The sequence below is a fragment of the Anolis carolinensis genome, unplaced genomic scaffold (assembly GCF_035594765.1).
Source record: "Anolis carolinensis isolate JA03-04 unplaced genomic scaffold, rAnoCar3.1.pri scaffold_14, whole genome shotgun sequence".
Lineage (NCBI taxonomy): Eukaryota > Metazoa > Chordata > Lepidosauria > Squamata > Dactyloidae > Anolis > Anolis carolinensis.
In genome coordinates, this window is record NW_026943825.1 from 16,338,613 (window position 1) to 16,366,319 (window position 27,707).

Below are 27,707 nucleotides of genomic sequence, written 5' to 3' on the forward strand. Positions count from 1 at the left end.
AAAATAAAAAGCAAGGTATAAAGAATAATAATAATGCACTGATAATACATGAATATAATAACAGTCATAACAATAATACATTGCAATACTAATAATGGATACATAACCATTTGTGGAAAGAAAGGCAGGGTAATAATAGGGAGGAGGGCGGTTGTACTCACCGGGTAGGCGTGGAGGAGGCCCGGGGCCATGATGTAGGGGTTGGGCAGCAAAGGCGGCACCCCGGGAGGCAGGTTGGGAGGGGCCTTCCCTGCAAGAGAGTGGCCAGCAAAGAGGAGGCTTTATATACTACTCAGTATACTACTCAGCTACTCAGGATCTACATCAGCATTGATTCTGTCTCCTTGGCTTTACTATTGAATCTAAACCTGTGGAGTCCTGAGGAATCCTTCCAGACTCTGAATCAGTTTGCCTTTAAGTCAATCAAATCCTTTTAGGACTGCAGAGACTTATATCATCTTGTTTGATTTACAATACTGAGTTACCGTTTTCCTGAAAACAAGACATCCCCAGAAAATAAGACCTAATAAAGGTTTTGCTGAATTGCTAAATATAAGGCCTCCCCCGAAAGTAAGACCTAGCAAAGTTTTTGTTTGGAAGCATGTCCGCCAAACAAAACACCAGAGCATGCAGGATCAATTAATGTATGTACCATATACATGGGAATAATGGTAGTAATAAGAAATTCTTGATAGGATTCACAGTTTGTCTGGTTATGCTGGTTTTGTGATGAGAACTACTGTACAGTATATAATAAATGTTCATATTTTTGTTCAACAATAAATGTGAATTCTTCTTCATGGAAAAAGAAGACATCCCCTGAAAATAAGACCTAGCGCAATGATGGGCAACCTTTTGCGCTTGGTGTGTCAAAATTCACCAAAAAAACCTAGCATGACTTGGGTGGTGTGTCACTTTGAGAAAAAAACCCATAATTTCGCAATATGTATAGTTTAAATAACAAAAATGTATAATTGTAATATATAACTGTATTTAATAAATCAAAAACTATTTGCTACCATTATTTCCATGTACAACAATCTATGGTACCTCATGCAGCTTCCACGCTGATTTCTCTCTATTCTAGTTTCAATATGATAATATACGACAATAATAATAGAACAATAATAGAATGACATAATTTATATATATATATATGTATGCACACACACACACACACACACACATACAGTAGAGTCTCACTTATCCAACATAAACGGGCCGGCAGAACGTTGGATAAGCGAATATGTTGGATAATAAGGAGGGTTTAAGGAAAAGCCTATTGAATGTCAAATTACATTATGGTTTTACAAATTAAGCACCAAAACATCCTGTTTGAAATACAAAACCCCTGGAAGCTGGGAACACACTAATATACTGTAGATTAATCATCTCTAGAATCCCATATTGAGCAGAGCAATGGCAACACTGGGAAACAAAAATTTGCTAAATATTTGATATTGGTCAACTGTCTCCAGAATCTCACCTGGAGCTGGGTGGCTCTGTGTTGGGAGGAGGGCTTGGCTTGTGCCTTCCAGCCTGGCAGAACGGGGCTGGGCTGGAGAGCCTCTGAAGGGAGGAGGGGGTCTCTTGTGTTTCTAGGGTGCTATGCCTCTAATGATTCTTGCTTGGGTTAAAAGAGGAGGAGGAGGAGGAAGACAGAAGTGCAAGTTGCTGCAAGGCTGACAGGGGTAAAAGAGGGAGAAGAGGGAGGAGGAGGAGGAGGAGGAAGAAGAGTGCGTGGGGGAGAAAAAGGAAGGAGAGAGGGGGGGGATCTGGAGCAAAATGTGTGTGTGTGTGCAGGAGGAAAGGGGGGTCCTCCGCCCACCCACCCAGGTAAGGAGATTACAGAAGGCAGCCAGCTGCTTTGGCTTCTCTCCCTCCCCATTCTTTCCTTCCAATCACGAGCCATTGATTTGGAAACAAGGCCGGTTTGGAGACACGAGGCTCTGCCTGCACCAAGAGAAAGAGGGAGGAGCCATGCGTTTCCTTTTTTTCCCCTCCTCCCTCCCTCCCTCGCATATAAATGGCCCCCCATGGGATGATTCACCCCCCTTCCCTCCCTTCCCTTCGGAGATGCGCTTTCCTCCTTCCAGTTTTTTCGAAAGGGAAAGAGCCACAGCTCTCACCTTGGATTGAGTGAAGGATGCAATGTTTCCAATTGGCCACTAGATGGCGTCGGATAATACGGAGTGTCGGATAAGCGGAAGTCGGATAAGTGAGACTCTACTGTATATATATAAATGTAATGTGCCTAATTCCCATGGAGTAAACAACAAAACCACTGGACCAAATCACACCAAATTTGGCCACAAAAGACATAGTCACCCAATCAATCTGCATGCGGCAGCGTGTCAGCAAAAATGGCTAAGCGTGTCAGTGCTGACACACATGTCATAGGTTGGCCATCACTGACCTAGCGCATCTTTGGGAGCAAAAATTAATATAAGACACTGTCTTATTTTCGGGGAAACACGGTAGATACTTTTGTGTTATATACCATAGGACTGAGCATTGATTTTGTGAATGTAATATGTATATGATGCTCTAATATACATATTGTGTACGACTTATGTTTTGAACCATTATTGTGTTTTGTATAGCTCATTACATTGTAGAGGAGGCCCAGCCTACACCTCAGGCCCCAGCGTGGCCCAGGGGTCCTCTCCCAATGGAGACCCTGGGGACCCCCAGTTTGCAGTCCCTCTCCAAGGAGGGATAGCTGGATATTGCTGATGTGCGAGCTATGCGTTTCATCTGGGTGAGTGTACCTGAGGTGGTGGCCACGGAGCTGCGGCTGGTGGCGGTGACGGTGGAGTTGCTGCCCAGGCTGAGGCCCAGGCTGCTGACGCTGCTGCTGCTGCTGCTGTTGAGGCCCGAGGAGGAGGAGGAGGAGGAGGCGGCGTTGGCGCTGGGCACCTGCGGCGGAGGGGGGGGCGGGGCGGCCGAGACCGAGGAGGAGGAGGAGGACGACGAGGCGGAGAAGGTGCCGGCCGAGGAGTGCAGCCCGGCATCGCTCTCCCCGCTCGGGTGCTGAGATGAGAGGGAACGCCGTCAGGACAACAAAACAAGGGAAACCTCCACAGAAGCAGACTCCACTGGAAGGGGGACCTCCAGAGGGCATCTATTATTATTGTTGTTATTGTTAATAATAATATCATCATCATTATTATATTATTATTTTATTATGACATAGCAAACAAGATAGACATGCTGGATTTCATATCACAAAATCACAAGTCAAACACTTCCCAAGTGTCTAGGACTGTGTGATGTATTTTCGGATGATGCGCACAGATCCCAGTCAGGTGGCCTTTTGCAGTTGACAGATCATAATTTTGTCAATGTCTATTGTTTCCAATTGCCAGTGGCTGAGATCTTTTGGCACTGCATCCAGTGTGCCCATCACCACCGGGACCACCTGCAGTGGTTTCTGCCAGCGTCTTTGCAGTTCAATCCTGAGGTCCTGATATTATTATTATTAATAATAATAATAATATTATATTATTACTATATAATATTATAATATTAATATTTATTTTATTTATTTATTTACAGTATTTATATTCCACCCTTCTCACCCCAAAGGGGACTCAGGACGGATCACATTGCACATATATAAGGCAAACATTCAATGTCTTAACATAGAACAAAGACAGAGACAAACACAGCTCCGAGCTGGCCTCGAACTCATGACCTCTTGGTCAGAGTGATTTGTTGCAGCTGGCTACAGCTGACTGCTCACCAGCCTGCACCACAGTCCGGGCTGGTGAGCAGTCATTATTATTATTATTATTATTATTATTATTATTATTATTATTATTATTATTACCTAGTCCCAATTACTTTAGCATTTCTGGCAGCTATTCTAGCTGAACGGCATCTCTGCTCTGTTTCCTTTCGCCTTTCCTGAAATGTGGGCACTTGCAAGAAACTCCTCCTCCGACTCCAACTCCCCCTCTAATTCCTAAACACGTTCCTGCTCGCCTTCCTCTCCTGAAGATGAGCAATCCCTAAGAGCAGGTCTCAAAGGTGTGCTCCCAACACGGAAAGGATACCAAGGGCACGAAGGAAGCCTTCTTACCAAGAGGGTGGAAGTGGATGTGCGTCCGGAGGAAGTGGAGGAGGAGAGGCTGTTCTGCGGGGCCGACAGCGAGCTGCAGAGGGAGAAAGAGAGCCGGTCAGGAGACAAAAAGAAGGCTTCGGGCCATGTAGTGTCTTGCTCCTAATCTTATTGGCTTGCTACTACAGTATAATATTTTTTTAATTTTTTTTCGTGTCAGGAGCAACCTGAGTCGCTTCTGGAGTGAGAGAATTGGCCGTCTGCAAGGACGTTGCCCAGGGGACGCCTGGATGTTTTGATGTTTTTACCATCCTTGTGGGAGGCTTCTCTCATGTCCCCGCATGGAGCTGGAGCTGACAGAGGGAGCTCATCCGCGCAATTGAACCGGCAACCTTCAGGTCAGTAACCCAACCTTCATGACCCATGGCCTTAATCCACTATGCCATCGGGGGCTCCAGTATAATAGTGTATAAAAATATAACAGTATTATATATATATGGCCAGGTCATTTAGCCCCAAAAGATGAGATTTGAGTCAGTAGGGTATCTTTCGCCTTCACAGGGTGCCTTTTGGTCTTGGGGGGGGGGGGGGGGGGGAGGGGAACTATTTGAAATTGGGAGAAGTATAATATTGATTCTCCCCATTTCAAATAGTCCCCCCCCCCCCAGACCAAAAGGCACCCTGTGAAGGCGAAAGATAACCTACTGACTCAAATCTAATCCCCATCTTTTGGGGCTAAATGACCTGGCCAAAAATTGGGATGCACAATAGATTTGTGTAAGCCAAGGAATAAATAAATAAATAAATAATACTTTACTTGTATACCACCCAAAAGAGTGGGTAAAACATTCAATTACCAATACAAAAACATACGAGGGCTATCCACAAAGTAGGTTACGTTTTAGATTTTAAAAAGGACGAAGTATAGGAGAAATCATTTACCACATGCAGCTGAAAGACACATTCCAATACTACAATCTTATGTAATCCCCATTGAAATCTAGGCACGTTTCATATAGATAAATGAGTTTGAAAAGTACTGCTCCAGTAAATTCCCGCTTGTGTCCTCAGCTCTTCCCCCTTCTCCCTTCCTGCAGCGTAGCCAAAAAGCTACATTTTCCCATTGTTAGAAACGGAGGAGAGAGGCGGCAAATTTACTGGGCAGGCCTTTTCAAACTCATTTATCTATATGAGACGTGCCTAGATTTCAATGGGGATTATGTGAGATAGTAGTATTGGAATGTGCCTTTCAGCTGCATATGGTAAATGATTTCTCCTATACTTTGTCCTTTTTTAAATCCAAAACGTAACCTACTTTGTGGATAGCTCTCGTACAACACAACTGTGTCCAATTTTGGGCACCACAGTTGAAGGGTGATGTTGACAAGCTGGAAAGCGTCCAGAGGAGGGCAACTAAAATGATTAAGGGTCTGGAGAACAAGAATCCCTATGAGGAGCGGCTTAAAGAGCTGGGCATGTTTAGCCTGCAGAAGAGAAGGCTGAGAGGAGACATGATAGCCATGTACAAATACGTGAAGGGAAGTCATAGGGAGGAGGGAGCAAGCTTGTTTTCTGCTGCCCTGCAGACTAGAACGCAATGGAACAATGGCTTCAAACTACAGGAAAGGAGATTCCACCTGAACATCAGGAAGAACTTCCTCTCTGTGAGAAGGGCTGTTCAGCAGTGGAACTCTCTCCCCGGGGCCGTGGTGGAGGCTCCTTCTTTGGAGGCTTTTAAGCAGAGGCTGGATGGCCATCTGTCGGGGGTGCTTTGAATGCGATTTCCTGCTTTTTAGCAGGGGGTTGGACTGGATGGCCCATGTGGTCTCTTCCAACTCTACTATTCTATGATTCTATGATTCTAACTGTAATAGAACATCAACATAATGCTATGGGATGCTGGGATTTGTAGTTTGGTGAGGCATCAAGCGTTCTGTGGCAGAGGAGGCTCAAGGCCTGGCACAATGACATCCCCGTGACTCCACAGCAAAGGGCCCCGTGGCCGCCCGCCCGCCCGCCCAATCTCCCTCCCTGCTGCTACCTGCTGTGCTGGGAGGCGGCCGCGCTGGGCATCTCCTCGGCGTGGTTGAGGCCGCCAAGGACCGAGGGGTGCGGCTGGGGGGCGGTGGTCAGCAGGGAGGCCGCTGAGGTCGGGTCCGAGAGCGGGGCCGCCAGGCTGGGCGCCGAGGGGGAGTCCGGCTTCACCGTGGGGCCCGAGGGACCTAGAACACCACGTCAAGGGAGAGCCAACCAGTTACCCCATCCATCGCCCAGGATCTTTTCATACGTCCTGAAAGGCCCAGGACAGCACCCTTTTTACGACACCCCACTGGCCACTTCTTTCCAGGATTAATGCTGCACAGGAGCTTACAAGGCTCATTTACCTTCGGCTGCTTGCGTGGTTTGCAACTGCGAGGGCGTCGCCGAACTGAAGCCATTCTACGGACAGAAAGATAGGGGAACGGTCAGGCCCAGCTTCCACAACTGGATCCAAGCACTATTCCTTTGGTTGTTGTTTATTTATTTATTTATTTATTACAACATTTATATCCCACCCTTCTCATCCAAGAGAGGACTCAGGGCGGCTTACAATAAACACACATATAAAAAATTATACAATACACTATAAATCAGATTAAAAATTATTAACTTACATCAACATTCATAAAAACATTCTAAAATACAAATGGGCGTGTTCAAGTTCAAAAGACTGGGTCTGTCAATTGAGTTCGGGCATACATAATAATAATTAGCGCTGCTGATTGTTGTTTTATTATTATTATTATTATTTCCAGTGTGTACACATTACAAACATAACTATTGGTATATAAAGCTGCCAGTTAACAGTAGTACAGTTTACACCTTCTAAAAATAGTTAAACATGTGTATGCTCTTGACGCTCTCTTGCCTTGACTTGATTGTAAACGAGCCCTATAATAATAATAATAAAAATACATGACCCCTACAAAACTATCTATGATGTATAAAAATGTTCCAAAGAATTGTTGGAAATGTCATGACCAAGACAGAAGCTTTTTCCATATGTGGTATACATGTAGCAAGGCCACAAGTTACTGGATTAAGATTCATGAAGAAATTCAAAATATTTTTCAAATTCCCTAAAAAACCAGAATATTATTTGTTAGGTTTAAGAGATAAGGACTTTATAATGTCGCAAAATGAGGACATTTTATTCACTTATATGACATCAGCAGCCAGGATCACCTACGCAAAGTATTGGAAACTAGAAGAAATGCCAGACCCGGATCAATGGAGAATTAAATTGATGGACATTAAGGACATGGACAAATTGACTTTTCTGATTAAAAAGAACTCGGGTAACCCTATAAAACAAACAACCTAGGATCAGGTAGAAAAGTATTTTAGAAGGAGACGAAACAAATAATTACTGGGAGAGGTACAGTAATATAACAATATTCAGCAGAATTAGAAAAGAACCAAACCGCAAAGGACTGGAAGGAAGACAAGACCATTTTTTTTTCAATTTTTTTCCTTTTTTTTCTTTTTCCCCACTTTTTAAAGTGTTTTTCTTTTTATATATTTTTCCCCTCTATTTTATAGTTCTCTCTCCTCCCTTTTTCATGATTTCTCCTTTTTTTCTCTTTTTTACTTCACTTTCTATTCAATAATTGTTCTTACTCTTTCGATGTATTCTATTTCTATATATGTTAATAAAAAATTAATAAAGTAATAATAATAATAATAATAATACTTTATTTATACCCCGCTCCATCTCTCAAAGAACTTGGGGCGGCTGAAGAGTCCTTCTGCAGAATTAAACGAGTAGTAGTTTATTTATTTATATGAAATACACAATTCAAATCCTATTATATATTTTATTTACGACATTTATATCCCACCCTGCTCACTCCAAAAAGGACTCCAAGGAGCTTACAAGTTATATGTACACACAACATATTATATTATTAGCATAGCACAATATAAGCATGGTATATTACCTTATTGTACTATACCACTATACTGCAATACTATTAGTAACATTACATGTAATATATATGTAATTATTATATTATATTTTATTAGTATATTGTCTTACAATATTATGATCAATATTATATGTACATACAATATATTATGTTATCAGCATAGCACAATATTAGCACTGTATATTACCATATTGTAATAGACTGCAATATTATTAGCACTATTACATGCAATATGTAATATATAATTATTACAGTAGAGTCTCACTTATCCAACATAAACGGGCCGGCAGAATGTTGGATAAGCAATTATGTTGGATAATAAGGAGAGATTAAGGAGAAGCCTATTAAACATCAAATTAGGTTATGATTTTACAAATTAAGCATCAAAACATGTTACACAACAAATTTGACAGAAAAAATAGTTCAATGCGCAGTAATGCTATGTGATAATTTGTAAAAAGAAAAAGACAAAAAGAAATACCAGACATACATGAATGGACTACTAAAGCACTTGAGATTATGCAAATGGACATTCTGACAGAAAGAATTAAATTAGGACATAAAGTAACAGACTGGTCAAGAGTCAAGGACTTCCTAGAGAAGCAACAAACACCATTAATTATAGAATCAATATGAGAAGTCAGTATGATAATAATACTTATAAACATAAAAGACAGAAGACTATATAAGATGGATATGAAACATGCCTGAAAGGAATGAATTGGAAGGCAAATACTTTTTAAAAAAATATATTTTTCTTCTTTTTTTTTTGCCTCTCCTGAATTTTTTCTTCTTCTTTTTTTCCCTTTCTTCTTTTTTTTCTCATTCTATCTTTCCTATACCCACCATTGTTCTCACTCTATGTACAGAAACACTTAATAATAATAATAATAATAATAATAATAATAATAATAATAATAATAATAATAACAACAACTTTATTCTTCTACCCCGCCCCATCTCCCCGAAGGGACTCGGGGCGGCTTACATGGGGCCATGCCTGGACATAACAATATAAAAGAGAACAATGCAATAAAACAAACTATCAACGATAAACAACAATATTGATAAAAACATTATTTAAAAAAGAGATATTGGGGCGCTGTGCAGCAAGACAATGCCTACCTTGGCCTGGGCCAGGTCTTTCTGGGGCGAGGAGGAGATGGAGTTGGGGTACCGCCGGGTCTGGGTGGATCTCTGTTCGTAGAGGGGTCCCTGAGCGCTGTTCTGGGAGGTATACGTGGCCACGGAGGGCAGGGCCCCGCTCTGGTACCCCGGCTCCGGGCCCTTGGTGGACGCCATCGAGGACAGGGGCTCGCTGCGGAAAGAGAGCAAGAGGGGCACAAGCCTGTTCGCGTTGCACCCTTGCAACCAACACCACACAGAGCCCAGTATGGGCTATCTACAGCAGCTTATTTACAAAAAAACATATACGAAAGGGAAAATGGGCCTTCCTCAAAAATCAATAGAAAAGGTACCACTCCCATTTCAGCTCAAACCCAGCCAAGATGCCATGAAGACGTTGCTTCAGCACCTGGGTTTCAAGGACTTCTGGCCTACCTGGCGGTGCTCGTGTAGAGGTTCCCCGGGGCCTGGCTGCCGGAGCTGCTGGAGGCGGGCGCCGGTTCGTACTCCGAGAGGACGGGCTCCGAGCCGAACTGCAAGGCCCCGAACTGCAGGTTGAGCCCCGAAATGTCCGCGGAGCCAGGCATCTCCACAGCCAGAGCAGGGATCTGCGGGGACAGAGGAGCCCCGTGAGTCCGGAGCAGGAGCAGAGGAATCGGTTGGTAGGAAGGAAGGAAGGAAGGTAAGCAGATAGATTACATCAGTGGTTCTCAACCTGTGGGTGCCCAGGTGTTTTGGCCTACGCCTCCCCGAAATCCCAGCCAGCTCACCAGCTATTAGGATTTCTGGGAGTTGAGTGCCAAAACATCTGGGGACCCACATGTTTGAGAACCACTGCATTAAATAGATAGATAGATAGATAGACAGAAAGATGCACAGACAGATAGATCCGTAGACAGACAGACAGACAGATGCATAGATAAATAGATGCATAGATAGACAGACAGACAGACTGACAGACAGTAATAATAATACAGTAGAGTCTTGCTTATCAACGTAAATGGGCCAGCAGAATGTTGGATAAGCGAATATGTTGGATAATAAGGAGAGATTAAGGAAAAGCTTATTAAACATCAAATTACATTATGGTTTTACAAATTAAGCACCAAAACATCATGTTATACAACAAATTTGACAAAGTAGTTCAATACACAGTCTATATATATAAAAGAGTGATGGTATCACGGTGACCCACAAAACAACAAAACTACAGGCCCTCCAACCTCGAAATTTGACAACACAACCCATCATCCACGCCTCTAGGTTGATACAACAAAAAGAAAACAAAAATAAAGTCCTAATTAGAGAGAGAGGAATAATTGCTTTTATCCAATTGCTGCCAGTTAGAAGGCTAAGCTCCTCCAACTTGGTCTTCTAGCAACCCAATAAAAAATAATAAAAAACACTAAAAATTAATACAATAAAATACTGTAATAACAGAAAATAACTAAAAATAATACAAGAAAATAATAAAATATAATAAATAAAAATATAACTTACAATAAAATTAATAAAAAATTGCAAATAACATCAAATCAAAATTACACAACAATTTTTAACCAATACCACCACCATTTTGCCACAGCAACGCGTGGTCGGGCACAGCTAGTAATGCTATGTAGTAGATACTGTATTTACTAATTTAGCACCAAAATATCACTATGTATTGAAAACATTGACTACAAAAATGCGTTGGGCTCTACTGTACTTTAATTTTTTATCCCGCCTCCATCTCCCCGCAGGGACTCGGGGTGACTAACACAGGGCCAAGCCCAAAGAACTAATAATAAACAAATAAAAATACATGTAAAAACAACGTCTTCAAGCAAATAAAAACACAACAAAAACATAGTAATGCAATATAATACAATAAAAACCAGTAAAATAATAATAATAATAATAATAATAATAATAATAATAATAATAATAATAATTTTATTCTTGTACCCCACCTCTATCACCCCGCAGGGACTCAGGGTGGCTTACAAATGCCAAACAAGTATACATACAAAAACATCAAATACCAAAAACGCACAAATGAAAAATTAAAACATATGATTAAAATCAAACCATTAATAAGACAAAGTTAAAACACAACAATAAAAACGTAAGGATGGGCTGATCAATGTGCACTAAGTGCACTAATAAAATGATAACACGCAAGGACAACCGTTTAGATGCAAAGATAAATAGATACCGTGTTTCCCCGAAAATAAGACTGTGTCTTATATTAATTTTTGCTCCCAAAGATTCTCTAGGTCCTATTTTCAAGGGATGTCTTATTTTTCCATGAAGAAGAATTCACATTTATTATTGAACAAAAAATGAACATTTATTCTATACTGTACAGTAGCTATCATCACAAACCAGCATAACCAGACAAACTGTGAATCCTATCAAGAATTTCTTGTTACTTTACTACCATTATTTCCATGTAACAATCTATGGTATGTACATTTGCCGATCCTGCATGCTCTGGTGCTCTGTTTGGCGGGCATGCTTCCAAACATAAACTTTGCTAGGTCTTACTTTTGGGGGAGGCCTTATATTTAGCAATTCAGCAAAACCTCTACTAGGTCCTATTTTCAGGGGATGTCTTATTTTCAGGGAAACAGGGTAGATGTACATAGATAGATAGATAGATAGATAGATAGATAGATAGATAGATAGGCTGATTCATAGATAGACAGACAGATATGGTATTATTATTATTATTATCATAGACTGATCCACTAGCATTGGAAGGGATCCCCAGGCCTGGGCCAACTTCGGCCCTCCAGGTGTTTTGGACTACAACTCCCACAATTCCTAACAGCCTACCGGCTGTTAGGAATTGTGGGAGTTGTAGTCCAAAACACCTGGAGGGCCGAAGTTGGCCCAGGCCTGGGCTGGAGAGGAAATGTTTAGGGGGCGCGAGAGCCTTGTTACCTTGGAGGTGAGCGAGGCCTTCTTCTTCTGCTGCTTGAGCTTCTGCTGGGCGGGCTGGGGGCTGGAGGACTGGTTGTCGGAGGAGCCCGGGGACATCTGGGGGGCCGGGGGGGCCTTGCCGGACAGCGGGGAGCAGGAGGGGGGCAGCGGGGCCGAGGAGGACGAGGAGGAGGCGGTGGGCCCGGCGGGAGGCTTGTCCTGCAGGAAGGCCTCCATCATGGCCGAGGAGGACGAGGACGAGGAGGGGGCCGGGAAGGCCTGACGCTTGCCAAACGCAGGCTCCGAGGGGCTCTTCAGGTCTGGGGGGGCAAAGGAAGACGCATTATAAACGGCACAACGAGCCATCTAGTCCAACCTCATCCCGCCCTGCAGGAGAAGCACAATCAAAGCCCTCCCGACAGATGGCCATCCAGCCGGTAGACAGATAGACAGAGTGATTGATTGACAGACTCCTCGAGTTGGAAGGGACCCCAAGGAGGGCTATTCAGTCCAACCCCCTTATTCCATAATGAAAGGCACAATCGAAACCCTCCCGACAGATGGCCATCCAGCCGGTAGATAGATTGATTGATAGACTCCTAGAGTTGGAAGGGACCCCAAGGAGGGCTATCCAGTCCAACCCCCTTATTCCATCATGAAAGGCACAATCGAAACCCTCCCGACAGATGGCCATCCAGCCGGTAGATAGATAGATAGATTGACAGACTCCTAGAGTTGGAAGGGACCCCAAGGGGGGCTATCCAGTCCAACCCCCTTATTCCATCATGAAAGGCACAATCGAAACCCTCCCGACAGATGGCCATCCTGCTGGTAGATAGATAGAGAGATACAATAGTCTCTCACTTATCCAACACTCGCTTATCCAATGTTCTGGATTATCCACTGCTTTTTTGTAGTCAATGTTTTCAATACATTGTGATATTTTGGTGCTAAATTTGTAAATACGGTAATTACTTCATAGCATTACTGCGTATTGAACTACTTTTTTCTGACAAATTTGTTGTATAACATGATGTTTTGGGGCTTGATTTGTAAAATCATAACCTAATTTGATGTTTAATAGGCTTTTCCTTAATCCCTCCTTATTATCCAACATAATTAACTTATCCAACGTTCTGCCGGCCCGTTTATGTTGGATAACTGAGTCTCTACTGTAGATAGATAGACAGACTCCTAGAGTTGGAAAGGACCCCAAGGAGGGCTATCCAGTCCAACCCTCCCAACAGACGGCCATCCAGCCGGTAAATAGATAAGATTGATTGATTGACAGACTCCTAGAGTTGGAAGGGACCCCAATCCCCTTATTCCATAATGAAGGGCACAATCGAAACCCTCCTGACAGATGGCCATACAGGCTCTGTTTAGAAGCAACCAGAAAAAGACATAGATAGAATCCTAGACTTGGAAGGGACCCCAAGTAATCCCATCCAGTCCAACCCCCATCTTCCATAAAGAAAGGCACAATCAAAGCCCTCCTGACAGATGGTCATCTAACCTCTGCTTAAAAGCCACCAGAGAAGGAGATAGATAGAATCCTAGAGCTGGAAGGGACCCAAATAAGGCCATCTAGTCCAACCCCCTTCTGCAATAAAGGAAGACACAATCAAAGCCCTCCCAACAGATGGCCATCCGGCCTCTGCTTAAAAGCCACCAGAGAAGGCAATAGATAGGTAGATAGATCAAATCCCAGAGTTAAAAGGGACCCCAAATAAGGCCATCTAGCCCAACCCCCTTCTGCAATAAAGGAAGACACAATCAAAGCCCTCCCGACAGATGGTCATCCAACCTCTGCTTAAAAGCCACCAGAGGAGGAGATAGATAGATGGAATCCTAGGGACCACAAGGAGGGCCATCCAGTCTGACCCCCTTCTGCCAGAATGGAAGGCACAATCAAAACCCTCTCAACAGAGAGTCATCCAGCCTCTGCTGAAAAGCTACCAGAAAAAGAGACAGATATATAGATAGAGGCCTGTCTGAGCACTGCGGAGCACCGGTCAGCCACAAAGGTGAGCGGCCGGTTTTGCCGACAATCCCATGGGTTTCTATGGCATACGCTGTCCCCCCTTAGTGGCTATGGGGCAGCCAGGAAGGGTCTACTGGTATGCGGGCGGAACAGGAAACGGAGAGGAACAGGCACAACAAACGGCTCCAGTGCCCGTCAAACCCAGCTTCCCACAGAGACATCTTCACAACGTAGTAAATCCAAGCAGTAAGCTGTGCTTATCTATCTGTCTGTCTGTCTCATTCCTTAAGTTTCTTTAAGTAGAGGCTGGATGGCCATCTGTTGGGAGGGCTCTAATTGTGCCTTCCTGCCTGGAAGGAAGGGGTTGGACTGGATGGCGCTTGGGTCCCTTCCAGCTCCAAGATTCAATAATAATAATAATAATAATAATAGTAATGAAAATAATAATAATAATGCTGATGACTGAATCTCTTTCTTTGGACGAACTGAAGAAGAGGCTGGATGGCCATCCGTCGGGAGGGCTCTAATTGTGCTTTCCTGCCTGGAAGAAAGGGGCAGGGCCCCTCCCAACCCTCTGCCTCACCGTACTGGACGAGCGAGGAGGCCTGGCTGGAGGCGCCGATCTCCCAGGAGGCCCCAGTGGCGCCGCCGCTGCTGCTGCTGCTCCCGGCCGGCTGTGGGTGCTGAGCGGCCAGCTGGGCCAAGGCCTGGGCCGTCTTGAACTGCTCCAGGAACTGGGAGCCGGTGGTGGTGGTGGTGGTGCCTCCGCTGGGTCCGCCGGCCTTGGCCTCGCCCACCTCGCCAAAGCCCTTGCCCAGCATGCTGACCTGGAAGCGGAGGAGGGAGGCATGGGCGTCACTGCAGACCAAAGCTCAACACTCCACTGAAACCTTTTGGGGAAGGGTCCTGGCTGTTGGGAATTGTGGGAGTTGAAGTCCAAAACACCTGCCGGGCCCACGTTTGCCCGTGCCTGCTCTAACGGGCCCGGTCTGAAAAGGCAAAACCTAACCATCATTCATTCTTATGCTGATCTTAACCCAGGTACCTAAGCCACTATACAATAAAGAGTATATTATTATTATTCATTAAGCATAAATAATAAAAAAATAATACTACAGCCTTAAATGAGAAATGGTAGACTTTATGAGCACCCTGCATAGAATAAGAGCATCGCCGAGTAACTAAGCTCGTATATATATACACCATATATACTCGAGTATAAGCCCACCCGAATATAAGCCGAGGCACCTAATTTTATCACAAGAAAACTGGGAAAACATTGACTCCAGTATAAGCCGAGGGTGGTAAATTTCAGAAATAAAAATAGATACCAATCAAATTACATTAATTGAGGCATCAGTAGGTTAAATGTTTTGGAATATTGACATCAAGCTCAAATTTAAGATAAGACTCTCCGACTCAAATCAAATCATTATTCTCATCTTCAATCTAAATGTGCTTATGTATCTTTTTAATAATAATGGAGTAAGATAATACATGTAATAATAATAATAATAAATACAGGAAAATAATACATACAGTAATAAATAGAGTAAAATAATAAATACAATAATAATACAGTACCAATAAAATTACATTAATTGAGGCATCGGTAGGTTAAATGTTTTTGAATATTGACATAAAGCTCAAATTTAAGATAAGACTGTCCAACTCTGATCAAATCATTATTCTCATCTTCTTCAATCTAAATGTGCTTATGTATCCTTTTAATAATAATAGAGTAAAATAATACATGTAATAATAATAACAATAAATACAGGAAAATAATACATGCAGTAATAAAATAGAGTAAAATAATAAATGCAATAATAATAATAATAAGATCAGAGTGAAATAATAAATGTATTAATAATAATAATAAAAATTAGAGTAAAATAAATGTAATAGTAGCAACAATAATAGAGTAAAATAATAAATGCAATAATAATAATAATATCAGAGTGAAATAATAAATGTATTAATAATAATAAAAATAGAGTAAAATAAATGTAATAGTAGCAACAATAATAGAGAAAAATAATAAATGTAATAATATCAATAATAATAGAGAAAATAATAAATGTAATAATACCAATAACAATAGAGAAAAATAATAAATGTGCGGAATATAAATACTGTAAATAAATAAATAAATATATTCTCGAGTATAAGCTGACCCAAATATAAGCCAACCAGGACCCTCACCCGAGTATAAGCCGAGAGGGCCTTTTTTAGTCCTAAAAAAAAGGGCTAAAAAACTAGCCTTATACTCGAGTATATACAGTAATAACATACGTCCAGTTTGGCATTGGCTCAGCGCAAAGATGACCACTTGACGGGAATCTGATGTGCAGATTGGGGAGGCTATTCAGCCAAAAATGGTGAGCATTTCATTCGGGTAAGTGAAGACGACCTGGCAAGGTATGGTCTGCCAAATGGAAGGCTTACCATGCCGTGGTGGGCGAAGGCGGCCCCCGACCCAGGCTGGGCGATGGCGCTCTGCTTGGAGTTGCTGAAGACCAGAGGCTGGCTCAGGGCCGGGGCCTGCGAGGACGACGAGGACGAGTCCAGGTTGGGCGAGTCCGTCTCCAGGGAGGACGACGGGGTCTTGCCCAGCAGCACCGCCAGGTCGATCCTGCGGGGATAACAATAGACACCGTGTCAGAAAGGCCCCCTCACACAGACTGTATGTATGTGTGTATATATATATATGGTATATACCATACTGAATCAAGTTTCACGTGCCATCAAATCTAATGCGCACCCCAATTTTCAAAACCCTGACACACACAAAACTTTGTCAGTCTGGATTCGGAAGTCCCACGGTATCTTTGCGTGCTCATTTTCCAGTACTTTTGCAGGTTTGTGATCCCACCAGTTCTTTGCTGCTGGGAGGTGGTACTTGAGGCCTAAGTTCCAATGAATCATTTGGGCCACATGGTTGTGCCTCTGTTTGTAGTCTGTCTGTGCAATTTTCTTACAGCAGCTGAGGATATGATCCATAGTTTTGTCGGTTTCCTTGCACAGTCTGCATTTTGGGTCATCAGCTGATTTTTCGATCTTGGCCTTCATTGCCTTTGTTCTGATGGCTTGCTCCTGGGCTGCAAGGATCAGGCCTTCTGTCTCCTTCCTTCTTCAGGGTCCCATTCGTGAGCCAGAGCCAGGTCTTCTCCTTATCAGCTTTTCCTTCCATTTTGTCAAGGAACTTTCCATGTAATGTTTTGTTGTGCCAGCTCTCAGCTCTAGTTTGTAGTGTGGTCTTCTTCTTCTTATTATTATTATTATTATTATTATACAACAATAATATTCTAATGTGTTGTCTAAGGCTTTCATGGCCAGGATCACAGGGTTGTTGTATGTCTTTCGGGCTGTGTGGCCATGTTCCAGAAGTATTCTCTCCTGACGTTTCGCCCACATCTATGGCAGGCATCCTCAGAGGTTGTGAGGTATAGATAAACCAAGTAAGGAAAGGAAAGAATATATATCTGTGTAGAGTCCAGGGTGTGGCAAGAGTCCTTTGTCACTGGGAGCCAGCATTAGTGTTTCAGTTAATCACCCTAATTAGCATTGGAAATGTTTTGTCTCTTGCCTGGGGTCATCCTTTGTTCAGTCAAGCCCTCAAAGTGTTGGTTCCCATCTACTGTTTTGATTTTGGAGTTTTGTAATACTGGTAGCCAGATTTTGTTCATTTTCATGGTTTCTTCCTTTCTGTTGAAGTTGTCTGTTGAATAATATTTTATTTCTAACCCACCTTCTCTCCCCGAGGGGACTCAGGGCGGCTTCCAAAACATGGCAGACATTCAATGTCATGCTAGTGTGGGAAATGAAGGGTGCACCCATTCTAGGTGGCTTTCTCCACACAGTTTATAATAATAATAATTATTATTATTATTATTATTAATATTGTTTTTATACCCCGCCCCATCTCCCCGAAGGGACTCGGGGCGACTTACATGGGGCCAAGCCAGATTTGTCAACAGAAGCCCCAGGCAACAGAGGCTAACAGAAGGCATTGTGGGACTTGTAGTCCAATGTACCTGGAGGGATGGGAGGGGAAGAACCATTCCAAACCCCCAGCCCCAAAGCCCCACCGAAAGGGCGCCACTCTCATTCCCGTGCTCACCTCTGTCCGGCCGTGATGGTCACGTTTTCCGCAGGAAGCGGCACGGCGGAGACGTTGGACGCCGTGAAGATCTTGGTCTCCGAAAGCTGGGGAGAGCGGAAGAGAGAGTCAGAAAATCATAGAGTGAGAATATATGTAGTGTTTGTGTGTGTATATAGGCTAAAGTTGCTATATACAGTATATAGCAACCTTAGCCTACTATATATAAGGAAGCTTAGCCTACTATCTATACTAAACTATATATATATATATATACTTCCTATTTTATATATAGATTATATAATGTGTGTATGTATGTATATGTATATATATATATATATACACACACACACACACACCCAAGCCTGCTGTATATACTATATAGACTATATACAATATATTTATTTATTTATTATTTATTTGCTACATTTATATCCCGCTCTTCTCACCCCGAAGGGGACTCAAAAATTAAATTTACATACAATATTATATTAGTATAGTACAATACTATTTATATATATGCTATTTATATAAACTGTAGCCTATTATATACATACACACACCAGTACTACACACACACACACGGATTCTATATATGTTTATATATGTGTGCACACACACAGAGGTACCATATATACATATATGCAAACACACACCACCCTGCTATATATATTATACTATATAGACTATATACAGTATATACTATTTATATAAACCGTAGCCATATATATACATACACACACATGTACTATACCGGTATATACATATACATATATATTCTAGCAACCATAGCCTACTGTACATTAGCAGCCTTAGACTACTCTCTCTATATTTACACTTCTCCTGGTTACTTGACATTATCATACTCATCCCAAATTGACATCAAACGAATCTTTACCACTTTATCTATGTTTTGAGTTTACATCTTATAATGTGCACTTTGCTAATCTACTATTACAACCTCACTGTTTTTAAATTCTATGTTTTTAATAAGTGTGTTTTTATTCTTTTTGGTTAATGTGCAAATATTACAATTGGTGCATGTTATTGTTTATTGATGTATTGTATATTGTTATTGTTTTGTATCTGATATTTCTGTGAGCCGCCCCGAGTCCCCTCCGGGGGAGATGGTGGCGGGATACAAATAAACATATTATTATTACTATTATTATTATTATTATTATTATTATTATTATTTGCTTACACATATATATACATACATATACACACACACTATCATATAAGTAGAGAAAAGTTCTTAAGTCAGATGTTTGTAACTCGGAGACTGCCTGTATCTAAGTCTGGGCCCTGTGTGTGCAGGACCACGAGGCCGCAGAGGACCGTATCTCGGAGGGTTCAATCCCGCATTGCCTCGGTGCTTACGTCTTCGTTCCAGTCCTCGGTGCCCCACTCCTCGGTGGCCGTCCTCCAGGCGCCTGCAAAAGGAGCCGGGAGAGAGGCCGGGTCAGTGGCGTGGGGCGCCCCACGGGAGCCCCGGGGGGGAAAAGCAGCAGCAGCAGCAGCGGGGGGGGGGGGGGGTTTGGCGGGAGCACGGCAAGCGGCAAAGCGGCGGGAGGGAGGGAGGGGGGGGGCACACGCCCAGACAAACACAAGCGGGGCCGAGGGAGGAGCGGAGCGGAGTGGAGGGAGCAATATGGGAGCACCACACGCGAGGCACCCCATACAGAGAAGACCCACGGAACCCACCTGGAAGGAAGGCTGGACTCGTCCCCGTAGCACCTCGGGGAAAGGGGTACCATTCCTGGGGGTCCCATTCCCATTCCAAACTCACTTCTGGATTCACAAACTGAGGACCGTTACCCCTCAGGGTCTAAATGACAAATTGGACCTCACCTGCTTCCTGTCATCAGGTATTTAAATCGCTAGGGAACCATGAATGGCTGCTCGCACCACAAAATCCACAGCAGCATATTGATACCGCAAACATGTGAGTAGATATGTTTACTATTATATCTGGGAAAAAGGTAATTCCTTGTTTGTAACTTAGAATACTGCATACCTTAGAACTGGATTATATGAGGCCCTTTCTACACAGCTGAATAAAATGCACACTGAAGTGGATTATATGGCAGTGTGGAGTCAAGATAATCCAGTGCAAAGCAGATAATATACTATTATAAATGGGTTATATAGCTGTGTGGAAGGGCCTTGAGTCTACATGCCATATAATCCAGTTCAAATCAGATAATCTGTATTTTATAGGCAGTGTGGAAGAGGCCTAGGTGAGGCCTAACTCTGGCTGTCCCCTGGGCTGAGTGGGTTGCTAGGAGACCAAGTGGGTGGAGCTTAGCCTTTTAACTGGCAGCAACTGGATAAAAACAATTCTTCCTCTCCCTCTAATTAGGAGTTTATTTTTCTTTTCTTTTTGTTGTATGAACATAGAGGCATGGATGAGGGGTTGGAAGAGGCCTAAGTGAGGCTAACTCTGCCTGTCCCCTGGGCTGAAAAGGTTGCTAGAAAACCAAGTGGGCGGAGCTTAGCCTTCTCACTGGCAGCAATTGGATAAAAACAATTATTCATCTCCCCCTAATTAGGAATTTATTTTTCTTTTCTTTTTTGTTGTATGAACGTAGAGGCATGGATGAGGGGTTGTGCTGCCAAGTTTAGTGTTTCTGGGATGTGTAGTTTTGTTGTTTTATCCTAAGAAGAAATTTCATTACCCTTTTATATATATAGATAGACTAGCTTTGCCCGGCCACGCGTTGCAGTGGCTAAGTATGGTGGCATGGGAAATAAAGTACTGAGGAATTGGTGGTAGTTAAGGTAAAGGGTAAAGGTTTTCCCCTGATATTAAGTCCAGTTGTGTCCGACTGTACACTGAAGTGGATTATATGGCAGTGTGGAGTCAAGATAATCCAGTTCAAAGCAGATAATATAAGATTATAAATGGGTTATATAGCTGTGTGGAAGGGCCTTGAGTCTACACTGCCATATAATCCAGTGCAAATTAGATAATCTGTATTTTATAGGCAGTGCGTAAGAGGCCTAAGTGAGGGCTAACTCTGTCTGTCCCCTGGGCTGCTAGGAGACCAAGTGGGCGGAGCTTAGCCTTTTAACTGGCAGCAATTGGATAAAAAACAATTATTCATCTCCCTCTAATTAGGACTTTATTTTTGTTGTATGAACATAGAGGCATGGATGAGGGGTTGGAAGAGGCCTAAGTGAGGCCTAACTCTGCCTGTCCCCTGGGCTGAGTGGGTTGCTACGAGACCAAGTAGCCTTCTAACTGGCAGCAATTGGATGAAAACAATTATTCCTCTCCCTCTAATTAGGACTTTATTTTGCTTTTCTTTTTGTTGTATGAACATAGAGGCATGGATGACGGGTTGTGCTGCCAAGTTTAGTGTTTCTGTGATGTGTAGTTTTGTCCTAGGCCGAAACGTCATTACCCTTTTATATATATAGATAGATAGATTGAATATTATTCCTATTGCCTTTTGCCTTTTTTGTATTTGCTTTCAACAGTAAATGGTGGAGTTAGTAATAGGGGAGTCTTGTGTGGTGCTGGGGGTGCCAAGGGGGCTTCAGGGCGCAACCCTCCCCTCCCCGAATGCTTCCCCGCTCCTCCCTCCAAGCGAGTGGGGCACGGCCAGCATTAGTGCAAGCAACAGCACAACGGAGACCCATTAAGAGATGGAAAGAGAGAGGTGGGGGGGGGGGGGGGAGGGAAGGGACGAGACAATGACATATCCACAGATATATTCCGACTTCTTCCAAAGCCAAAATAAAGAGGGATCGTAAATAGTAGGAAGGTAAATAAGGGAGATCCGGGGCAATTAAGTGCACCTGGATTTCTCGTACCAGGAGCAGTGTCAAATTTTCGGGGATAATTTGACCCCTCACCCCTAATGTAATCAACTCCTGAAACAAAACAGAATACAAAAAAAAGAAGAAGAAGAAGAGGGGACAAAAAGGAAAAGGACAAAAAAAATACACAGTGAAATTCTATATACTTTGCTACGAAGGCACCCCGCTACCCCCGCCCGCCCCTCTGCCCCCCCAACCCCCCTCGACCCCCCCCCCGGTACCTGTGGATATTGCGGAAATCATAAAGAAAGGACTTGGACACACTACTCACTAAGAATATGAGAGTATGGAATGGGGTTCGATGCTTTGCGCCACGCGGGAGGCCCAAACAAAGCGCAGGGGGGAAAAGGGAGTTTCCCAGGGGATTATGGGACTTGTAGTACGAAAAGCAAGTGGACACAGAGGAGCGGGAGGAGATCCACTCGCAAGACACACGCACAGAGAGAGGCTCAATACTGTATTTACTCGGATCTCATGCTCACCCTTCACCTTCTCAAAATCTGGATTTGCATCATATGGAGATATTAGGCTTTTACAGAAGGCATTTAAGATCAATTCAGGGACCGCGGTGGTTTTTAACTCAGAATATGTATAATGATTTTTAACTGGGAATTTTAAAACACTGTTTATATTTAATCCTCTTTTAATATTTGCATATTGGGACATTTAAAATTGTATGCTATATTGTATTATGATCAATATTATATTGTATTACAACATTATGATCAATATCATATATACATACAAATGTATATTTAATAGGCATAGAAATGACAGAAATAAATAAATATATTATAGCATAGCACAATATTAGTACAGTAGAGTCTCACTTATCCAACACTTGCTTATCCAACGTTCTGGAATATCCAACGCATTTTTTTCAATCGTGATATTTTGGTGCTAAATTTGTAAATACAGTAATTACTACATAGCATTATTTTGTATTGAACTACATTTTCTGTCCAATTTGTTGTATAACATGATGTTTTGGTGCTTAATTTGTAAAATCATAACCTAATTTGATGTTTAATAGGCTTTTCCTTAATCCCTCCTTATTATCCAACATATTTGCTTATCCAACGTTCTGCCGGCCCGTTTATGTTGGATAAGTGAGACTCTACTGTATTAGTATTATATTGTATTTCATAATAATATTATCAATATTATATATATACGATATATTTTATTATTAGCATAGCATAATATTAGCATTATATATTACTATATTGTACTATACCATCATATTGTCATATTATTAGTAATATTACATGTAATATAAAATATTAATATTGTATTTTATTGTATAAAATTATATATATTGTATTATTATTAGCATTATATTGTATTACATTATAATGTCAATATTATATGTATATACAATATATATCATTGTACATTATATTGTATATTTACATTATACTATATATACATAACACTATATACATTATACTATATATAACTGGAAGCTTTTGGTTTCAGGGTTTTGGAAATGGAGGTGCGCATGAGATTCAAGCAAATACGGGTGTGTTTTTCCTCCTGCTTCCAATGTCTACTTGGACTCTCTCTCTCTCTCTCTCTCTCTCTCTCTGTATCTCATATCAGGAGATGGCTGGTGACGTGGGCAGCTATTCCCACCATCCCCGCACACTGGAAATGCCACCCAGCCCAACGACATCTGGGACCTAGCTTGTCGAAGGAAAGGGGAGCGTTTGGATGGCCTCTCAAGGGCCCCCTCCCGGCCCACAACGGAGGCGGCCCCAACGCCACTTACTCGTCCCGTCGTCCGGCTCAAAGCTCCCGGTGTTGTTCCATGTGTTGCTGTTGCTGTTCCCATAGCCTTCCTCGGCGTTTGCGGGCTCCGCGTAGTCCGCAGGGTTGAAGGTCCTGCCGAAGCAGAAAAGAAAGAAGAATTTTAATGATTCTATATGGATTTCCTGCCATCCTAGGATAACGTCTCCTAATGAATACTAACTGCTCTTCAATCATCATCATCATAATAACAAGAAAACTCATGACCATTCATCCTTCACTGCACCCTCGCAGTATTTTGACCGGCTGTATCTGCCTAGAAGATCAGGGGGCAGGGGACTCTTGCAAGTCAAACAAGCAGTCAAAGAAGAAGAACATGCCCGGGCAGAAGATGGAAAGCAAAGTGAAGAACCTGCTTTGATTGAAGTCAAAAATCAGAAACTCCTCAAAGCACAGCAGACAAAAAACCAGTACAAGAAAACCGCACTACAAACTAGAGCTGACAGCTGGCACAACAAAACATTGCATGGAAAGTTCCTTGACAAAATTGAAGGAAAAACTGACAAGGAGAAGACCTGGCTCTGGCTCACGTATGGGACCCTGAAGAAGGAGACAGAAGGCCTGATCCTTGCAGCCCAGGAGCAAGACATCAGGACAAAGGCCATTCAGGCCAAGATCGAAAAATCAGCTGATGACCCAAAATGCAGACTGTGCAAGGAAACCGACGAAACCATGGATCATATCCTCAGCTGCTGTAAGAAAATCGCACAGACAGACTACAAACAGAGGCACAACTATGTGGCCCAAAGGATCCATTGGAACTTATGCCTCAAGTACCACCTCCCAGCAGCAAAGAACGGGTGGGATCACAAACCTGCAAAAGTCTTGGAAAATGAGCACGCAAAGAGACTGTGGGACTTCCGAATCCAGACTGACAAAGTTCAGGAACACAACACACCAGACATCACAGTTGTGGAAAAGAAAAAGGGTTGGATCATTGATGTCGCCATCCCAGGTGACAGTCGCATTGACAAAAAACAACAGGAAAAACTCAGCCGCTCTCAGGACCTCAAGATTGAACTTCAAAGACTCTGGCAGAAACCAGTGCAGGTGGTCCCAGTGGTGATGGGCACACTGGGTGCCGTGCCAAAAGATCTCAGCCGGCATTTGGAAACAATAGACATTGACAAAATTACGATCTGCCAACTGCAAAAGGCCACCCGACTGGGATCTGCAGCATCATCCAAAAATACATCACACAGTCCTAGACACTTGGAAAGTGTCCGACTTGTGATTTGTGATACGAAATCCAGCATGTCTATCTTGTTTGCTGTGTCATACTATAATAATAATAATAATAAAGCTGCAAAAGGCCACCCTACTGGGATCTGCACGCATCATCCGAAAATACATTACACAGTCCTAGACACTTGTGAAGTGTTTGCCTTGTGATTTTGTGATACAAAATCCAGCATGTCTATCTTGTTCGCTGTGTCATAATAAAATATATTTCTATTATTATTATTATATTTATATTATTTATTTATTTGGGCTCATCCCCATGTGAGCCGCCCCAAGTCCCTTCAGGGAGATGGTGGTGGGATAGAAAAATAAAGTTATTATTATTATTATTATTACATGCTTCTTGCAGCCCAAGGCAGATTACAGAATAATAAAAAATCATAAATACTGTAAAAATGCCACCAATACAAAAAGTATTTCTATAAAAGATACATATTAAAACATATTTCTATAAAGTACATGTTAAAATACACATTTTTTTTCGTTTCGGGGCGACTTGAGAAACTGCAAGTCGCTTCTGGTGTGAGAGAACTGCGGAAGACCGGTCAGACACAAAGGCGAGCGGCCGCTTTTGCCGACAATCCCATGGGTTGCTATGGCATACGCTGTCCCCCCTTAGTGGCTATGGGGCAGCCAGGAAGGGTCTACTGGTATGCAGGCGGGGGGAAATGGAGTGGAAATTGACAATAATTTGGGTGGCCACGTTGCTTTTCTGAAGACGTGACAAACCACTTCCTTTGGCACACTCACACATTCTTGGCATCGTATCCAAAATCAGAGACAGAAGAAACCTGGCGGCTTACCCCATGCCTTGGGCTGAGAACCGTCCTCCCCGCCTTCCGGAGCCGCCTGCAGACACAACAAGAGACCGGCATTATAACAACAACAACAACAACAACAACAAGTTCCATCTTGTCCCGTCTCATCAGTTGGGGGCCCCTTCCCACTAATATGCTACACTAATAATTGTAATATGTATTATGTATATATAGTATAACTAGCTGTGCCCGGCCACACGTTGCTGTGGCAAAGTGGTGGTGGTATTGGTTAAAAATTGTTGTGTAATTTTTGACGTTATTTGCAATTTTTTATTAATTTTATTGTAAGTTATATTTTTATTTATTATATTTTATTATTTTCTTGTATTATTTTTAGTTATTTTCTGTTATTATAGTATTTTATTGTATTAATTTTTAGTGTTTTTTATTATTTTTATTGGGTTGCTAGGAGACCAAGTTGGAGGAGCTTAGCCTTCTAACTGGCAGCAATTGGATAAAAGCAATTATTCCTCTCTCTCTCTAATTAGGACTTTATTTTTCTTTTCTTTTTGTTGTATCAACCTAGAGGCGTGGATGATGGGTTGTGTTGTCAAATTTCGAGGTCGGGGGGCCTGTACTTTTGTTGTTTTGTGGGTCGCCGTGATGCCATCACTCTTTTATATATATAGATGTATATAATATACAATATAATGTACGATATATATTGTATATATCATATATCATACTAATAGTAATGCAATATAATAGTATTAATTATATATTACATGTAATATTACTAATAACATTACAGTTAATAATATACACTATTATAATTATATATTAGTTATTAGTTATTAGTAATATTACATGTATTATATGCTACATGTAATTTTACTAGTAATATTGCAGTGTAGTGGTATAGTAATAATAATAATAATAATAATATACACTATTATAATTATATATTATATATTACATGTAATATTACTAATAACATTACAGTTAATAATATACACTATTATAATTATATATTAGTTATTAGTTATTAGTAATATTACATGTAATATATAATATATAATTATAATAGTGTATATTATTATTATTATTATTATTATTATTATTATTACTATACCACTACACTGCAATATTACTAGTAAAATTACATGTAGCATATAATATACACTTATAATACTGTATTATTATTATTAATTTTATTGCATGACACAGCAAACAAGATAGTTATGCTGGATTTTGTTTCACAAAATCACAAATCAAACACTTCCCAAGTGTCTAGGACTGTGTGATGTATTTTTGGATGATGCGCGCAGATCCCAGTCGGGTGGCCTTTTGCAGTTGACAGATAGTGTATAATAATAATAATATAATCATTATTATTACTATACCACTACACTGCAATATTAGTAAAATTACATTATATTTATTATATTAGTATTCTATAATATTATATTGTTATATTGGCACAGGAGACAATTTATGTATTCCCACTTGACTTATTTATTCCCACTTGACTTCAGCCGGAGGTTTATTGACGGGAATAAAAGCTACTGACTTGGCTGGATGTGTAGGTTTTGTATTAATGGGTTTAAATAAAAATTAATTAACGAAGGAATAGAAATGCAGTTTTGGGCCCCTGGGGCTCGCCCTGACCTCTGCCTCGTCCACGGCCGCGCCGGCCCCTCTCCGTGCCTCGTCCAGAGGATCCGCCCGTCTTGCCGCCGTCCAGCCCGTTCTCCTGCCCCCGAACTGCAAAGACATCACAAAGAGGCACTGGTACATCTCCCTGCGGCTTGGGTGCTGCGCCCAGCCACCCCAGGAACCTCCCCTTGGTGAGCATGCTGGCATCTCCTTCCCTAGTAGTTTCTAGGCCAAGGTTGGACGCTCATCTGCCGGGAGGGATTCA

The 27,707-nt window shown here is 42.0% G+C and overlaps 1 protein-coding gene across 9 annotated transcripts in view; it reads right to left on the reverse strand.

Annotated features, from left to right (window-relative positions):
* The window catches only part of ubap2l (ubiquitin associated protein 2 like), a 50,061-nt gene that overhangs the window by 6,328 nt on the left and 16,026 nt on the right, over window positions 1-27,707 (reverse strand). For 3 of the 9 annotated variants that reach the window (XM_062964961.1, XM_062964958.1, XM_062964959.1), the window contains exons 6-21: window positions 27,455-27,550; window positions 25,832-25,877; window positions 23,749-23,861; window positions 21,957-22,031; window positions 19,533-19,585; window positions 18,171-18,256; window positions 16,496-16,682; window positions 14,631-14,874; window positions 12,085-12,383; window positions 9,592-9,764; window positions 9,157-9,349; window positions 6,448-6,502; window positions 6,102-6,285; window positions 4,085-4,157; window positions 2,772-3,033; window positions 162-250 (exon numbers count right to left, since the gene is read on the reverse strand). In XM_062964961.1, the coding sequence (XP_062821031.1) occupies window positions 162-250; window positions 2,772-3,033; window positions 4,085-4,157; window positions 6,102-6,285; window positions 6,448-6,502; window positions 9,157-9,349; window positions 9,592-9,764; window positions 12,085-12,383; window positions 14,631-14,874; window positions 16,496-16,682; window positions 18,171-18,256; window positions 19,533-19,585; window positions 21,957-22,031; window positions 23,749-23,861; window positions 25,832-25,877; window positions 27,455-27,550 (2,228 nt within the window). The remainder of the gene's footprint in view (window positions 1-161; window positions 251-2,771; window positions 3,034-4,084; window positions 4,158-6,101; window positions 6,286-6,447; window positions 6,503-9,156; window positions 9,350-9,591; window positions 9,765-12,084; window positions 12,384-14,630; window positions 14,875-16,495; window positions 16,683-18,170; window positions 18,257-19,532; window positions 19,586-21,956; window positions 22,032-23,748; window positions 23,862-25,831; window positions 25,878-27,454; window positions 27,551-27,707) is intronic. The other 6 variants (XM_062964966.1, XM_062964965.1, XM_062964963.1 and 3 more) reach the window with 5 other exon arrangements.